Genomic DNA, 14,793 nt, shown 5'->3' with positions numbered 1-14,793 from the left:
TCAAGAACCTTAACCTAAAACTGGATAAGAAGATACAATTACATCACTCGTTAACCGTTGGGCAACGATTCAAGTTCCCAGTTACAAGTTCACCACCGAGGACTAAAACCGTGATCCTTTGATCACAACTCGTTTGCCAAAAATGGATAAATGAAACCGAAAAAAATCCTCTTTTTTCGTGAGGGTTTGAGTCTCACTTTTTATATTTTTTGGGAGAGATTATTAGGGAATATTTTAAAAAGTCTTAATTTTCATTACAGACATTCATCTAATTGTAGATTAAATTTCGTTCAAAATAATAAAAATAAATAATTGCACTCGATACAAGTTACAACATACTAGAGGGGTGTCTGCACGTTGCAGCGGTACTTTTAAAAAACAGTGGTTAAATGTAACGATACCTTTCAATTGTGTGAATGTACTAACAAAATACATGGGCAATATATAGTAGAAATACACATACGATGTGGCTAATAATATTAACTGAATGTAGATAATGTAGTATTGAATAATGGTGGCAAACAATAATAGATCACCAAAATATAAGTATACTTTAGGGAAAAAAAATTCCATACATTGCAAAAATTCTTCTTGGGGGCTAATTTATTGGCTTGTTCAGTATATTCAATGAGTTCAAATTGCTTGTAAGAGGAACTACTATCCTGCAAAATCAATATTGTTATATAAAATTTTATCGTTGTTACAAAAATTAAAACAATATGTGTTTCGTCTTTTGCTACTCACGTGATGGTGGTCAATAACTCCAGCGGAGGTAGTTGGAGGAGCTCTTCCAAATAATGTTGTATCTAAGTGTGTCAATATTCTTCATACCTTCATCTTAACATGTAGATATCCTATTTCATGCACCAAAATTTCTCTTAAGTGATTGAAGGCAATGTCACCCGCAATAGATACAAAACCGCTATAGCAAGTTCATAACTAAAGAAACACTCATATATATGATTGGTCTCCACTTGGACTTCCAAACGACCAGGCCTAAGCAAGCATTAGAGAAATTATATCATCAAGCATGGCAAAAAGAAAAAGAGCATTTAAAGCCTTATTATATGGAAAAGGGTCAACCCAAAAGAGGTTCATCAAGCAAATCTGTAGTATTCGTCATATCAATGAGGCAATGAGCAACATAGTATTGGGTGCTTCCACATGGTCTATCTAAAAAACAGACATCATAGCAGAAACGTAGCCATGCAATTAGCTTACACGAAACAAACCAAAATATATCCAGATATCAACTTAGAACATATTTAATGTTACGGATGACTTGAATTAAAGTGAAGATGACCTAAGCTAGAAATAAAGATAACTCATCAATAAGGCTAGAAATATAATAATAATAGGCACCAACAAAGCCGTGAATACAACCAAAGATGTGCAGTAATATTTTCGATTTCGATAGTTAACATCATCTTCAAAGATCAATGAAATTCATACTTATAACCAAGCTCGAATGATAGTTAACACACACACCATAAAACACATACATACACAATTACACACTATCATTGTGGCTTAAAACATGAAAACATAATAAAGATCAATGACAAATTCGATAAAACCTAGTAACTTATTAAATGTGTACTAAATTCGATTAAAAAGCAGACATGCGGTAGCCCTTACCATGTGAAGTTTTAAAAGTCAGCTTTGTAAGAGTTGCTTCCGTACTGCAGGCGCATAGCTCTCTGAGTCATAGCCTACCAAGAAGTTTAATAAATCATTTTCTTATCAAACATAGACACCATTCATATCTCCATAAACACCCCTTGAAAAAACTTTATTTTTTACATACCTTATGAATGTAATTCAAACGTTCTTCATCAACGTAATTGAATACTGCGGAGTACAACAAAGAAGAAAACTAATAATATTACATTGAAAATAGATATGGGTTACTAATAATGGCTATATAAAAATGTAGATTAAAACTTAAATTTTACCATTCATAAACCACCTTCCATCAGAACTAATGTTGTAATGTAAGCTTTCGTGACCATTAAATTAATATCAGTAAGAATTCGTACAACTTCTAAAAGTACTCCACACCATCCACCTATCCATATCAACATAAAAAAAATTCTCTATTCAAAAGGGAAAACCCCTAAAATTTACATAACAAACAAAAATGTATACACGAAAAACAAATAAAAAATGAAATATTACCTTACATCAATCTGATCAAAAGTATTAAAATAACTCAAAAATGAAATATTACCTTACATCAATCTGATCAAAAGTTTTAAAATAACTCAATATTGATCTTCAAATAGTATCAACCGTAAACAATCAGATTTAAAAATAGATATTATTAAATACAAAATTAGATCTTTGGTTTGTAGAAGATAAAACCTAATGAATGAAGAATGGTTGTGGCATTGCAATGGTGGTGGCATCATCAACCGATCCGAAGCAGATAACCAAAATGGTGGCATCAATTTTTAGGAAAGATTAGATGGCGTGCAGCGGGGCTGATGGTGGTGATGGCGGCCGCAGATTGAGAAGGAGAGGGTTATGGTTGTTGAACGAAGGGGGAGGGTTTTGGGGTGGGAGTTCTGAACGTAATGAAGATGTACAGATTTTAAGTCAAGGGTAGTATAGACATTTTAAGTTTTGAATGTCTTAAAGTTAATCTCTTTTATAAAAAAGTATAGATAAGTATAAAGTAGCAACCATCTAGAGAAAAGTGAACCTTCAACTTTTACTTAAAAGTCCATCTGATGTATACATCTTTGTCAGCCCAATAATACTTAACCGTCAGATATGGCCCATATGATACTTCCTCCCAAAATCTGGGATTGGCCCATATGCTATATTTTTCCAAGTAACAACATCTCACCGTTGTTAGAACTTAGAACTAGTCAACCAGAAGCCGATTGATTTAAGGATTTTGCAAAACATAAATCCGCATGTATAGACCATAGAGTATAGACATATAGATAAGATATTATTCACTTTACGAAATAATTTGTAAAAGTTATCAACAACCTAATTTTGTTGTTCCATGTCCATAGCATCAAGAGGCTAAAAGCTACGAATAACAAAGTCGATTAATTAATATTTTCTTTGTCACAAATACTCGAATAACTGTTTATATGAAAAGGTATCTTAAGATACCATATATAAAATTTAAAGACAGCAACATGCAACAGAGTTGAACCGGATATCACTCCAGATAATAGATATATAACTTTGTCTTAATCCTTAACAACATGCATAGTTTATGCAAATGTAATTAAAAGGCAAATTATACTAATCATGGCTAGCCTTTATGTTTCTTTATTTGCATTTTATATATTTAAAGTAATTGTTTCAGGGTACAAAACTTATATGCTATATACGCAATTTAGCTATATTTCTTTTTTCTACAAAGTTCTTCATTTTACGATGGATATAATCATTTATTTACTTTAACTTTTCTGCAACTATAATTGTGAAGATGAAAATGAATTGTGAAGATACTTTTTGTGTTAAAGTTAAATGTTAAACGAATAGATAGATTTAGCGAACTTTCTTGCACGACCATTATTTTTATGTTAACAATAGTGCCGTGTATATTTTAAGAGTACATTCATTAATTTGTATAAAGTAATTAACATGTGTCCATATTTCAATTCGAATATAAGATATTTGTCCGAACACATATGAAATCCAAAATCAAAATATATACGAAAAAGTTAATATGTGAATATCATGTATCCAAGTTTAGATATAGATTACCTCATATATTGATTTTTTAATATTTGTTGTAAAATAAATAAATCACATGGTCACCATGAATTTTATGGTTTAAAGAAATGTTATGTGAAAGATTCTATACCCAAGCTTAGGTACATGATAGTCAAATATTCTCTTCCCTCGTATATATATATATATAAGGTTGTCCGACACCTGAGCTTAGGTCTGAAACTCCTCACATACTAATATTATTTGTTTAATGTGTTGGGCCTCCATGAACTTTATGGGTAAAAAATTATTATGTGAGTATATCACATATAAGCTTGGGTATCTAATAGTCTTATATAAACATCCTATATATATATACACCATCTTATAATAATTATCATTTTCTCTGTCATAAAAATGTTAGATACAAAATTATCATTTTACCCTTGATAAATTAATTTACACCATCAATCTTTTATCTTCTAGATTATCTCCAATACCCCTTTACATATATTACATTTACAGTTACACTCACTCACCACCACCAACACCACGACGGCCGCCGTTACTACTAACAATTGGCGTCACCATCAAACCACCGCAATGCGCGGGTACAATGCTAGTATATATATATATATAGTAGAGATCTAGAGAGAAGGTCCGTTTTTTTTTTTACCTTTTTTATTTAATGTTTTTTCATTCTTTTTTTAATTAACTCAATACATAAAAAAAATTTTAAAAAATTTAGAAAAAAAAAGTTCTAACCCGAGTTAGTGAGTTATACATGTAAAGGTACGGGTTTCGCCCTTAAGGATATTAATAAAGGGTAGCTGGTGCGAGTGATATATAGGTCATTTATGGTGATAGGTCATAGAGGGTGATCAGTGATAGGGTAATCTACCTTACGGGCTTCACCCTTAGTTATCATGGCTCCGCCATAGTCTGAGAGACTTCGGCTATAGCTTACGGGCTATGCCCTTTGAAAATAAAATATTTTAAAAATATTTATAAATTTTTTTTATGAAATTGGTTAATTAAAGAGAGAATGAAAAAAGTGAAAAACGGGAAAAAATTTTTAAAAAAAAGGCTAAAAAAAACGAACCTTCTCTCTTTTCTCTCCTTAAGGTATCTTCTCATTTGATCTCTATCCTATATATCTATATATATATATATATATATATATATATATAATTATTAAAACAATAAGAATCCGAATGATTCTAGAGGGTCTAAAAACTAAAACCTATTTTATAAACTTGCCACATAGGATTATAAATTATGTGGCATCCTCTTACTTTTTCTGATTATATTTATCTTATTTATTCATATTTAAGGAAAATATTACAATGAAAAACTTTAATTAATTTTAAGTTCGGCAATCTATATTGTCTTTGCGATATATATGTCAAAAAAATTTAGTTTCATATTTTATCATCTTATTTCATATCTTTCTTAAATAATAACACAATATTTAATTATTTATTTGATTTACAACATGATAAGGTATTCAAGCAAAAGTCATCTCTTTGGCAAATACATAGAATCATGACTTATTTCATCATTTAATAAACATTAAACTAAATATACTATCGTGGTATCTATTTTCTTTTTATTCTGAATGAATTTTAAATCTCCCCTTTAAAAGTTTTTTTTAGGCCTCTTATATTATCTTCATTTCTTAATTCTTATAGTATAGCTTTTGTGGATTTGTCAATGTTTGGTTATCAACATAACGATAATTGATGATATTGTTGACACTTTGATTAAAGATACGTTTCATAGTTAGTTTATGTTGATGTTGATGTTGATGATAAAATATAATATAAATTAAGTCAAATTAATAGTGATTCTTAATGGGATATTAGAAGAGCACCCGCGCGTTGCAGCAGCAATGGTTTATAACGCGTGAGATGTCGTAATGGTAGTACAAACTGTTTAGGTTACTTTCATGAGATGCGACGATGAGACGTCTAACCGTGTTTATAATTTTAAATATAAGTTGAGGATTGGATGCAAATAGTAATAAGGTGCAAAATTTGACCATTTTAGATATATTTGTTAAGGTTATTTAGGGGTAGTTTGGAGATATTGAAAAAAATACTGAATTTCTTAAAATAGGGAGGCCACTTTATTTTATAAGAGATTATTGATATGTTTCATTTTTAATTTATGTAAATATTGGTGATAAAATGTAATATAATGTCATTCAAAATAATACTGATCTAGGAATTGAACATGAACTACATATCAATATTTACATAATAATAAACTTATAGAATAATTCACTAAGGTGTTAAACAGTTATTGGGAACCTATATATGTATATATAACTTTTTCCCCAAACAAACCTTTTTAATTGTTGTACATCGTGCGGGTAAGATACCTAATATATATATATATATATATTCAGTTTTGATACCTTTGAATATTTTGGTGTATTGAAATTAAAATTTTGGATATTTTTAGATCTTAGAATATAGATATTGAAATTTAAAAAATAGGTTACTTTTTAATTTTTTCGAATATTTGAAATTTTAATATTAGATATTGGACTTTTTAAATAAACTCAAAATGGATTTCGAATAACAGTTTCGAACACCCATATCTATACTATCTATATAAACAAACTACCCCCTCCAAAATTTAACACTCTACCTTTAAAATCTCTAATTTACCCTTTTAATCTATGCTCTTATCAAACACTTTATCCCTGAAATTCCAAAAATACCCTTAAAAGAAAAACTTTAGGCATGTCCCTTCCTTTCTCTGAAACAACAATGGCGGTTTGCACTTTCAACTGGACTAAGAAACACTTGAGTTGAATCATACATTCTTATAATAACACGGTACCGATAATTAACTAACGTTTTTTTCTTATATCCCGCCGCATCGCACGGGTACAAGACTAGTTCATATTATACAAAAATGACTTTCTTAAAAAGGAAACAAAAGTTGAAGGTGAATTTATTGTTAAAAAGAGACATTTTACCATTTATTGATACATTAATCTTGAACTTGCGAAAAAAAATTTTTTTTCTCTTTTTCTTTAGATAGTCAATTAATTCATATAAATTCTTTTTCATATGTATAAAAGGGACTTGAACTCGTAATTTATAAGTAGACGACTTATCGAATACAAATCGTAATAAACATTTTTGGGCTCTTAAGAGGAATTTTAAACCAAAAAATAAATAAATTGATTATATCCTAAAAGGAATCAAAAAAAAAGGGGGAAAAAAAGGACACAAGAGAAGAGGAGGTTTTACGTTTGAATTCTGAGGTGCAGGCTTCAAAATCACTTATCATCATCGCATTTATATGACATAATGTAGAATAGTTATATGGGTAATTTTTTAAATTAATTATTTGTGGTGATGATTCAAGATTTAAGAATGATTCCCATCCAAAAAATTTACCACTGTAATTGCTTTCATCATTTCTAACTTTTTTGTATAATCCTTGAATTGATATGACATTCTTAATATGTCCTTTTCGATGAAAGGACCATGTGTTTTCTTTATATGTATCTAGCTAGCTAGTTCCACTATATCAAAATAGAAGAATTTATGAATTCGATAGATATTTAGCTATATGAATCTTTAAGTTTCTTTAATTAGTTTTTAGAATTAAGTAACTGACTAAATAAATGATGTTTTTAGTTATTAACTAACTGACTAAATAAATGATGTTTATATGATCCGACTTAAATCTATACAATTAGGCTAAAAAAAGTGAGACATATTTAGGGGTGGGGGATATCCGTCATGTGGCGTCACGTAAGCAAGAGAATTTTGGTGGGAAAAGGGGGAGTGAGACATATTTAGGGTGGGGGGATAAATACCATGTGACATCCATGTTTCACCTAGCATTTTTTTTTTTTTTACTTTTACATATTATTTTTAACTTTTTTACTTCAAAACATATAACACATCCATATTAAACAAACATTCCACATAATTTAAAAATAAAGTTCATTACATAACAATTTTTAAACAACTTAAACAAACTAAAATTAAACATAATAAAGTTCAATACTTAAACAAACTAAAATTAAACATAACAAAGTCCAATACTTAAACAATTTAAACAAACTAAAATTAAACAGACTAACGATATATATATAAATATATATATATGTATAAAAATATATATATAACCGAAAAAATATAAAAAGTTACCAAAAAATGAACCCGGCGTGTTTTGTGGTGGCGTAATCCCACCAAAATCGTATAAACCCTCTTGTCGTGGCGCATAGAATGGTGTAAACCCCGTCATTTGTGGTGGCGTAGAACCCATTTGTTGGATCAATTGGAACAACGTTGCGTTTGATAGCATATTAGGATCGTTGACGTCTTGTTGATTTTGATTAGGACGGACATAACGATTATTATTATTATTATTATTATTAAAAGAGTTATTATTATTAAAAAAAGGGTTATTATTATTAAAGTTATTATTATTAGGAAACATTGTTAAAAATTTAAAGAAAAGTGAAGAAGAAAAGAAAGAAAGAAAGAAAGAGACAAGAACAATTGTGTGGTGTAGTGTGTATATATAGATGATAAATAATTTTGAAAGGTAAAAAATTTTTTTTTTTTTAAATAAACTAGCCGTTCCAACGGCTCACTTTCTTGGAAGAAACAAAGTTTGGGGCGAGAGATTTTTTCCGCCCAAAAGGACTTAGGGGCTTATATGTTTAAGAGGGGTGGTGCTCATGACAAGAAAATGGGCGAGATTCCCCCTTCCGCCCCGCTCTGTTTAGTCTTTTTATTATAAGTCAAATTATAATATTTATAGTTAGATTAAGTATTTTTTCTATTAAGTCCATTGAATTTTGAACCGGATCTTAGCTACATTAAATTAAGGTAAATGCTATATATGATCAAATTAATTTATATGCGATTATTAGATGAACTTCATCTAAGAAAAAGGCTTGCTATTAAAAAAATGCATTAATTTTTTGTAGATATCTTTTACGATTAATCAGAAATAAAATTGACAATGAAAAGCTAGCGGTGGAAAAAAGTGAGTGCCGCATGCAAAATGGGAACTGACAAGCTGACCAAAAATTCATGAATGAGTCTTTTAAATGATGAAATCATAACATTCTCCACTTGAACTCTTCATTATTTAGTTTTGACTTCATCTTTTTGGACTCATTTAATCCTTTAATAAAGTAGTTTCATCATCATATCATTCTTGTACTACAATAACAAATTTATACAAACATATACGACGTACGGACTACGGGGAGTAAATCTATAGATAAACAGTCTTAATAAAATTATATATATAAATAATCTTTAAGAAAAAAATAATTTAATTATCTGTTTAACAACTTAATTAGTCATGTAACGTAAAAAAATTTTAAAAAATATGAAATTAAGAAAGAATTACCGTAAAGTATATAATATTTAATCTCAATGATTTATGAGGTAAGTAATAATGGTGATCACATGAATTATGAAAGAAAAAACATGGCGACTATAATGAGGTGCCCCGGCCAATACTTTACACCTAAATATTGTTCATTAAACTATGAGAAATGCTAAATACACCCCTAGCTGTATTTAACGTGTATAAAAAAAATTGTACTTTCTATATTAAAAGTTCGGCCCCTAATTTTCATAGTAAATGTACAAGCAATTTATGTACCTTAAACATAGACCTTAGAATTGTATTTAACAAACCCCTTAAACTATATATAAAGAAAAATATAATAACTATATGCAAGAGATCCATGACAACAGAGGTAAATATTCCAAAAAGTGGATTGTATTTTTACAGTATATCACATGCCATTGCTTCAACTTTTCATCGACTTAATTATCTAATAAAATTATCTAACTTTCTTTATAAACAAAATAGAAAAAGAAAAGAAAGTGCCCGCTTCTTAAATTAAGTTCGGATACTAGTTAAGAATTTTATTTTTATTATCAGTTTTATAAAAGAAGGAAATAAAAAAACTTGTTTAATGTCATCTTTCATGGGTTTTGAGTCGCCGTTGTATATGGAGGTTATGATGTAGACAAACTTTCCCACTACCAAGATAGAAAGGTTGCTTCGATGTTCTATCTAAATTATAGAAAAAAAGACTTCATTAAATATAATATAATAAATATTTTTCAAAAAAAAACATATTTTAATAAACAATATCATTTTAAAAAAGATAATTTTTATGGAATTAATAAAAAACATAGTAAAATGTATATAAACATCTTTGTAGTCTTATAGAAATAGAAAAATAAATAATAATGATTATAATTATGATTGATGATTAGGATTGAAATTGATGATTAAGGTCATACACAAAATATTAATTTAAATGAAAAAAATGACAATCCATTAAAAATTCAATGTGGCAAAAAACTTAAAATATCATATAGAAAAAAAAAAAAACCCATATATCCTTTTTTAGTTATATTGAGAAGGTTTAATTTTATGTCCTGAATTGTTGATGTGAAATGTCATATAACAACAATATAAATCTTTTGAGTTATTGGAGATCAGTTATGTGTTTTTTAGTTAATTGACTTTGTCTAATATTAGTGATTTTTTTTCTAAACCGCGCGTGAGTCCGTGACTTACATATTGCCACTGAAAAACTAGTTCTTGATCGAACATGTTTACTACTTTTATCCTCCTTAATGAACATTTCGTGATATTGACCCCAATCTTCCTAACGACTATTGTCATACTACTGATTGTCATTATTTTGTCTCAAGGAAATTGGTCTCGATCACTTGATCATTTTTAATTCACTTGTCTTATGATGTATAGTAAATTAAACTTGTTTATTAATTGTCGGATACATACAGAGCAATTTGTGTTTATTTTTGTATATGTGTATGTCTAAACATACTTTAAACTTTATAGAGTGCACATGAAACATTCATACATACAATTCACATACAACTCAAGAAACTAAGAAGAAGCTCAAAATTTACAAGTAAACTTTATAGAAAATTACAACTATAACAAAGAACATCTTAATTAAAAGCTTTAGTTAAACATTATAATTAGGTTACACATTAATGACACAAAAACAATTTAGATCCTATTCTCCAAGCCTAAAGTTGTGTGATTCGAAAGAACATTGCTATAATAATTTGTACGTTTAAAAGAATTATACAGAGTTCTTAATATGAAAATTTGACACAAAAAAAAGCATGACACTAGCCTAGAATTAGTTGTTTCCTATATACAAATCCCTTCTAAAAGTAGTCAAAATGATGATTTGGGATTTGAAATGGTGCATCTCTTTCTTTCTTGGTCATTAGCTTGGGTACCACTACCCTATTTCTAATCTTCATCATCTCCTTTGGGACCTCTGGGGGCCTAACGGACCTAATCAAAGCCCAATTAACACCCTTAAAGAACTCATGTTTTTTTATTTCCACCGAACCCTTCAAGCTTCCAATTCTTTTTTTAGGATTTTTCACAAGCAATCTTGCAATTAAGTCTTGTACCTTCACCATTTCTTCATACTCTTTACTTGTGCTTACACCAATTCGTGGAAAGCTTAAAGGCTTCTTCAATATGTTGATAAGTGTTTTCTCATTGTTCTCACCCTTAAATGGTGTGATCCCATATAATAGTTCATACAGGAAAACCCCTAGGGTCCACCAATCGACGGCACCCCCATGGCCCTGGCCCGAGATTACTTCTGGGGCCAGGTATTCATGAGTCCCGACAAATGATTTTGATCGTGCATTAAGGGGTTCCGCAACTAACTCGGTTCTATATTCTTGACACTCAACATTTTCCGTGATTATGGTGGTGGCGGGGTTGTGTTTGGTTTTCCGCAATGAAAAACACGAATAGAGGACCGGTTGAATAGGAATGACACAAGAGGGTGTCGAGCATTTTAGATCATGGCACTCATCATCGTAATCAACTGTTCTAGTTGAATCGGGTTTTGAGCGGATAAGTTTAGGAACAACATCACATTTGAGTGAAAGATCAAAATCCGATAACATTATGTGACCATCTTCTCTAACAAGAACATTTTCAGGCTTGAGATCTCGATAGACTATGCCCATCATGTGAAGATACTCTAGCGCTAACAACGTTTCAGCAGCATAAAACCTAAATTTAAACAATTATCAACCACAAGCTAGTTAGCATACACAAGTACACAATCATATAAATTTTCAAAAAATAATAAGTTTTTATAGTTTCGTACAACATTTTTGAAACTTCTACTCCTATAATACCTATTCGGGTTGGGCTGGGTTGAATTTAATTTAATTTGGAATTTATTAACGGTAATGTAATTTATAATTCATATCCAAGTCATTGTTTATGAACATTACTAATTAACATATATAAATTATTAAACCTAAGATAAATCACAGCTTATAGATTAAATATACTTACAAATGCTCATGGTCATTATTCAGTTATTATTCACCTGTAATAATGTTTTTATTTAAAATAAAAACTCAACAAACACTATAGATCAGAATTTTGACATTTACTTTGAAAGACACAACTCACCTAAAAAGATGTACACATAGACATGTCATGCAAGACCAAAAATATAAGTCTATTTCCGAGAAGTTCGTGTATATTCGTCGAGATCTTTTTTTATCCTATTTTTGTACATAGCATTGAAACATGTTTGTCCTTGCTTGTCTATAGCCTTTATATCCTTCACCAAGGATATGGTTTTGGATGTCCATAACCTCTTTTTAACTTTACATTTCATTTAAGGATATGATGTAAGGATATGTAAGGATGCTTGTATGATTGGAGGTAAAATTTAAGGATTTTAAAAATTTATAAGGATATGAGGTGGCAGCTAAAGGATGCCTAAAAACATCTTTAGCATTGGAGATAGCCTAATAGGATATATTTCTTCTTCTTCTTTTTAGTACAAGTTAAATAAACTAAATATCTAAAATATTAAAAACCAATCAAAACACCAGGAAACCCAATTACTCTCACTACTATCTACTAGTAAAAAGGTTAATAATTACTAAGTAAAATTTTCAGTTACATATCTAAAATATTAAAGACTAAGCATAACACTAAAACCACAATTAACCTCACTACTATCTTATACGAGTATTAAAAGTTAATTAGTAAGTAAACTTTCCACTTAAGTGTCTAAAATATTAAGGACCAATCAAATAAACCCAATTAATGTCACTACCATCTTATAGTAAACAGTTTACACTTTGAAAAGGAAAAACCAGAATGTAATAATTATCTTACTATGTTAAGCACTAGAGTATACGAGTATATTTTTTTGGACAAACAGAAAAATATAAATGTTACAAGAAGTTGATATTAATATAACAAATCAATTAACTAGTGAAATACAGTACTGATCAGTAGTATTTACTTACTTAGCAGAGGAAATGCTAAAACACCTTCCGGGCCGCCGTTGCCGGGCGGCATGCAAGTCACCGCCGGGACAAAACTCCATAACCAAACATGAGTAATGTGAAGCATCAAACTCAGCATAAAGAGTTGGTAAAAACGGGTGATCCAAACCCGATAAAATTTCTTTCTCCATTTCGGCCCGTTGCAACTTCTTTCTAATAGCTAAGGCTTCTCTATCCACCACTTTCATTGCATACAAACTATTTGGTAGGCCCACAACCGGGTTACGAATTTGACATAGATACACATTCCCTATGTCTCCTGACCCGACCCGTTTCAAGATTTTGAAATGGTCTAAACTAACTTGACCACCTTTTTCCGCACGCAAGCGTTTCATGGCTTCCCACGCAGCTTGGTTTGCTTTGTGTGGTTTGTGTGAAGGGTCGCCAGAGACTGAGCTTCGGCGACTCCCAAAGCTGACGTTGCTCATCCAGCTCCGACTCGAGTCTGGGACGGTGATGGATGAGCAACTGCTTTCGTAGTCGGATTGATCATCTCGTGTTAATATTGTTGCCATTATGGCTTTTGAAGAAAATTATTGAAAGAAAGAAAGAAATGGAATGAAAAACTTGTATTTTTGTTTTGTTGGGATGGTGCATTTATATATGTAGATGTGTGGAAACAGGCTTTTATGGATAAAGTAATGTTTTTTTTTCTATTATTATTATTTTACCAATTTTTCTTAGTTTTATATTATGATCTTTACATGTGTCGTAAATGTAACCTCTCGTATTTTAACGAAGATTTAGTATATATTTGTTAACACTAGATGTGAAGAAATTTCAAAAGCTATGAGTTTAGTATTATTAAATGGTAATGCATGTGTTCTGATCAAGTTAAATGAAATTGTTTATACAAAGTTAATTTTGAGGAGGTGTTTTATTTAGCCTTGCTTATTTAAACTATATGGATTTATTATCAACCCTTTTGATAGTGTTTTCTAGCCATTATGTACTTGACCTTGAAATTCAACTAATACAACGAAAGACTTGTAAACTTCGGAAGGAAAAAAAAAAACGATTCTACTCACCCTATCTCTCTCTCTCTATATATATATATATATGAAAGTTATTTTTAGTATAAGGGTTTAAAAAAGTACAAAAAGTACAAGATATTTCCTCCTTTTTCTTCCTTCTTCTTTCCATCTCCGATCACCACCACCACCACCATGATCATCTCTGACCACCACCATGATCCTCCGACGACGGCGACCATCTCCGGTGAGAGTTACACATGTGTAACTAACTTACACATGTGTAAGTACAACTTTTTTTTATTTAGCATTTTAGGGTCTAAAATTTCCTGGTTTTTTCCTTCGCGAGACAATCACCACCAGCCACCATCATCTCCGACCACCCCAACCACGGCGCCGGCATCAAGGGTTTCGCCCGTACCGTAGCAAACCGTCACCATCTCTTAGATCGTCGTCCATCAAATCCATATGATTCCCATATGCGTCCCTTGACGGTCAGCTTAGAACGGATGAGGGCCTCTGGCCCGTACCAATGCTAAATAAAAAAAAGTTGTACTTACACATGGTGGTGGTCGGAGATGATCATGGTGGTGGTGGTGGTGGTCGGAGATGAAAGGAACAAACATGTGTAAGTTAACTTAGACATGTACTTTTTGTACTTTTTTAAATACTTGTACTATAAATAACCCACCCCTATATATATATATATATTCATATTCATATTGCGATACTTACTTTAAAACCAATACTTT

The 14,793-nt window shown here is 30.5% G+C and overlaps 1 protein-coding gene and 1 long non-coding RNA gene across 5 annotated transcripts; both read right to left on the bottom strand.

Moving 5' to 3' along the window:
* Window positions 1-445: 445 nt before the first annotated feature.
* Window positions 446-2,566, bottom strand: LOC122598067. Of its 4 annotated transcripts, XR_006323519.1 has the most exons (6): window positions 2,231-2,566; window positions 1,956-2,068; window positions 1,808-1,851; window positions 1,639-1,712; window positions 745-996; window positions 446-662 (listed from the first exon to the last, which is right to left on the bottom strand). It is a non-coding gene; the product is annotated as an uncharacterized LOC122598067 (long non-coding RNA). The 4 variants fall into 4 exon arrangements; XR_006323521.1 differs by lacking the exon at window positions 2,231-2,566 and having other exon boundaries at window positions 1,808-1,876; window positions 1,956-2,224; XR_006323518.1 differs by lacking the exon at window positions 2,231-2,566 and having other exon boundaries at window positions 1,956-2,224.
* An 8,196-nt stretch (window positions 2,567-10,762) lies between these two features.
* LOC122596742 (protein kinase PINOID 2) lies at window positions 10,763-13,620 on the bottom strand. The gene is made up of 2 exons (XM_043769370.1): window positions 13,032-13,620; window positions 10,763-11,766 (listed from the first exon to the last, which is right to left on the bottom strand). The coding sequence occupies exons 1-2, from the start codon at window positions 13,583-13,585 to the stop codon at window positions 10,893-10,895; spliced, it is 1,428 nt and encodes a 475-aa protein (XP_043625305.1). The 5' UTR covers window positions 13,586-13,620; the 3' UTR covers window positions 10,763-10,892.
* Window positions 13,621-14,793: the final 1,173 nt, after the last annotated feature.

This window comes from Erigeron canadensis, chromosome 4 (genome assembly GCF_010389155.1).
Source record: "Erigeron canadensis isolate Cc75 chromosome 4, C_canadensis_v1, whole genome shotgun sequence".
NCBI classification, from domain to species: Eukaryota; Viridiplantae; Streptophyta; class Magnoliopsida; order Asterales; family Asteraceae; genus Erigeron; species Erigeron canadensis.
This window is presented reverse-complemented; position numbering and strand designations above follow the sequence as displayed.

What these genes read in the sequence shown, in the direction of transcription:
- LOC122596742 (XM_043769370.1), bottom strand. Translation starts at nt 13,585, where the DNA reads ATGGCAACAATATTAACACGAGATGATCAATCCGACTACGAAAGCAGT. An exon ending in TTTAGCATTTCCTCTGCTAA is followed by an intron (nt 11,767 to 13,031) that starts GTAAGTAAATAC and finishes GTTTAAATTTAG; the next exon opens with GTTTTATGCTGCTGAAACGT.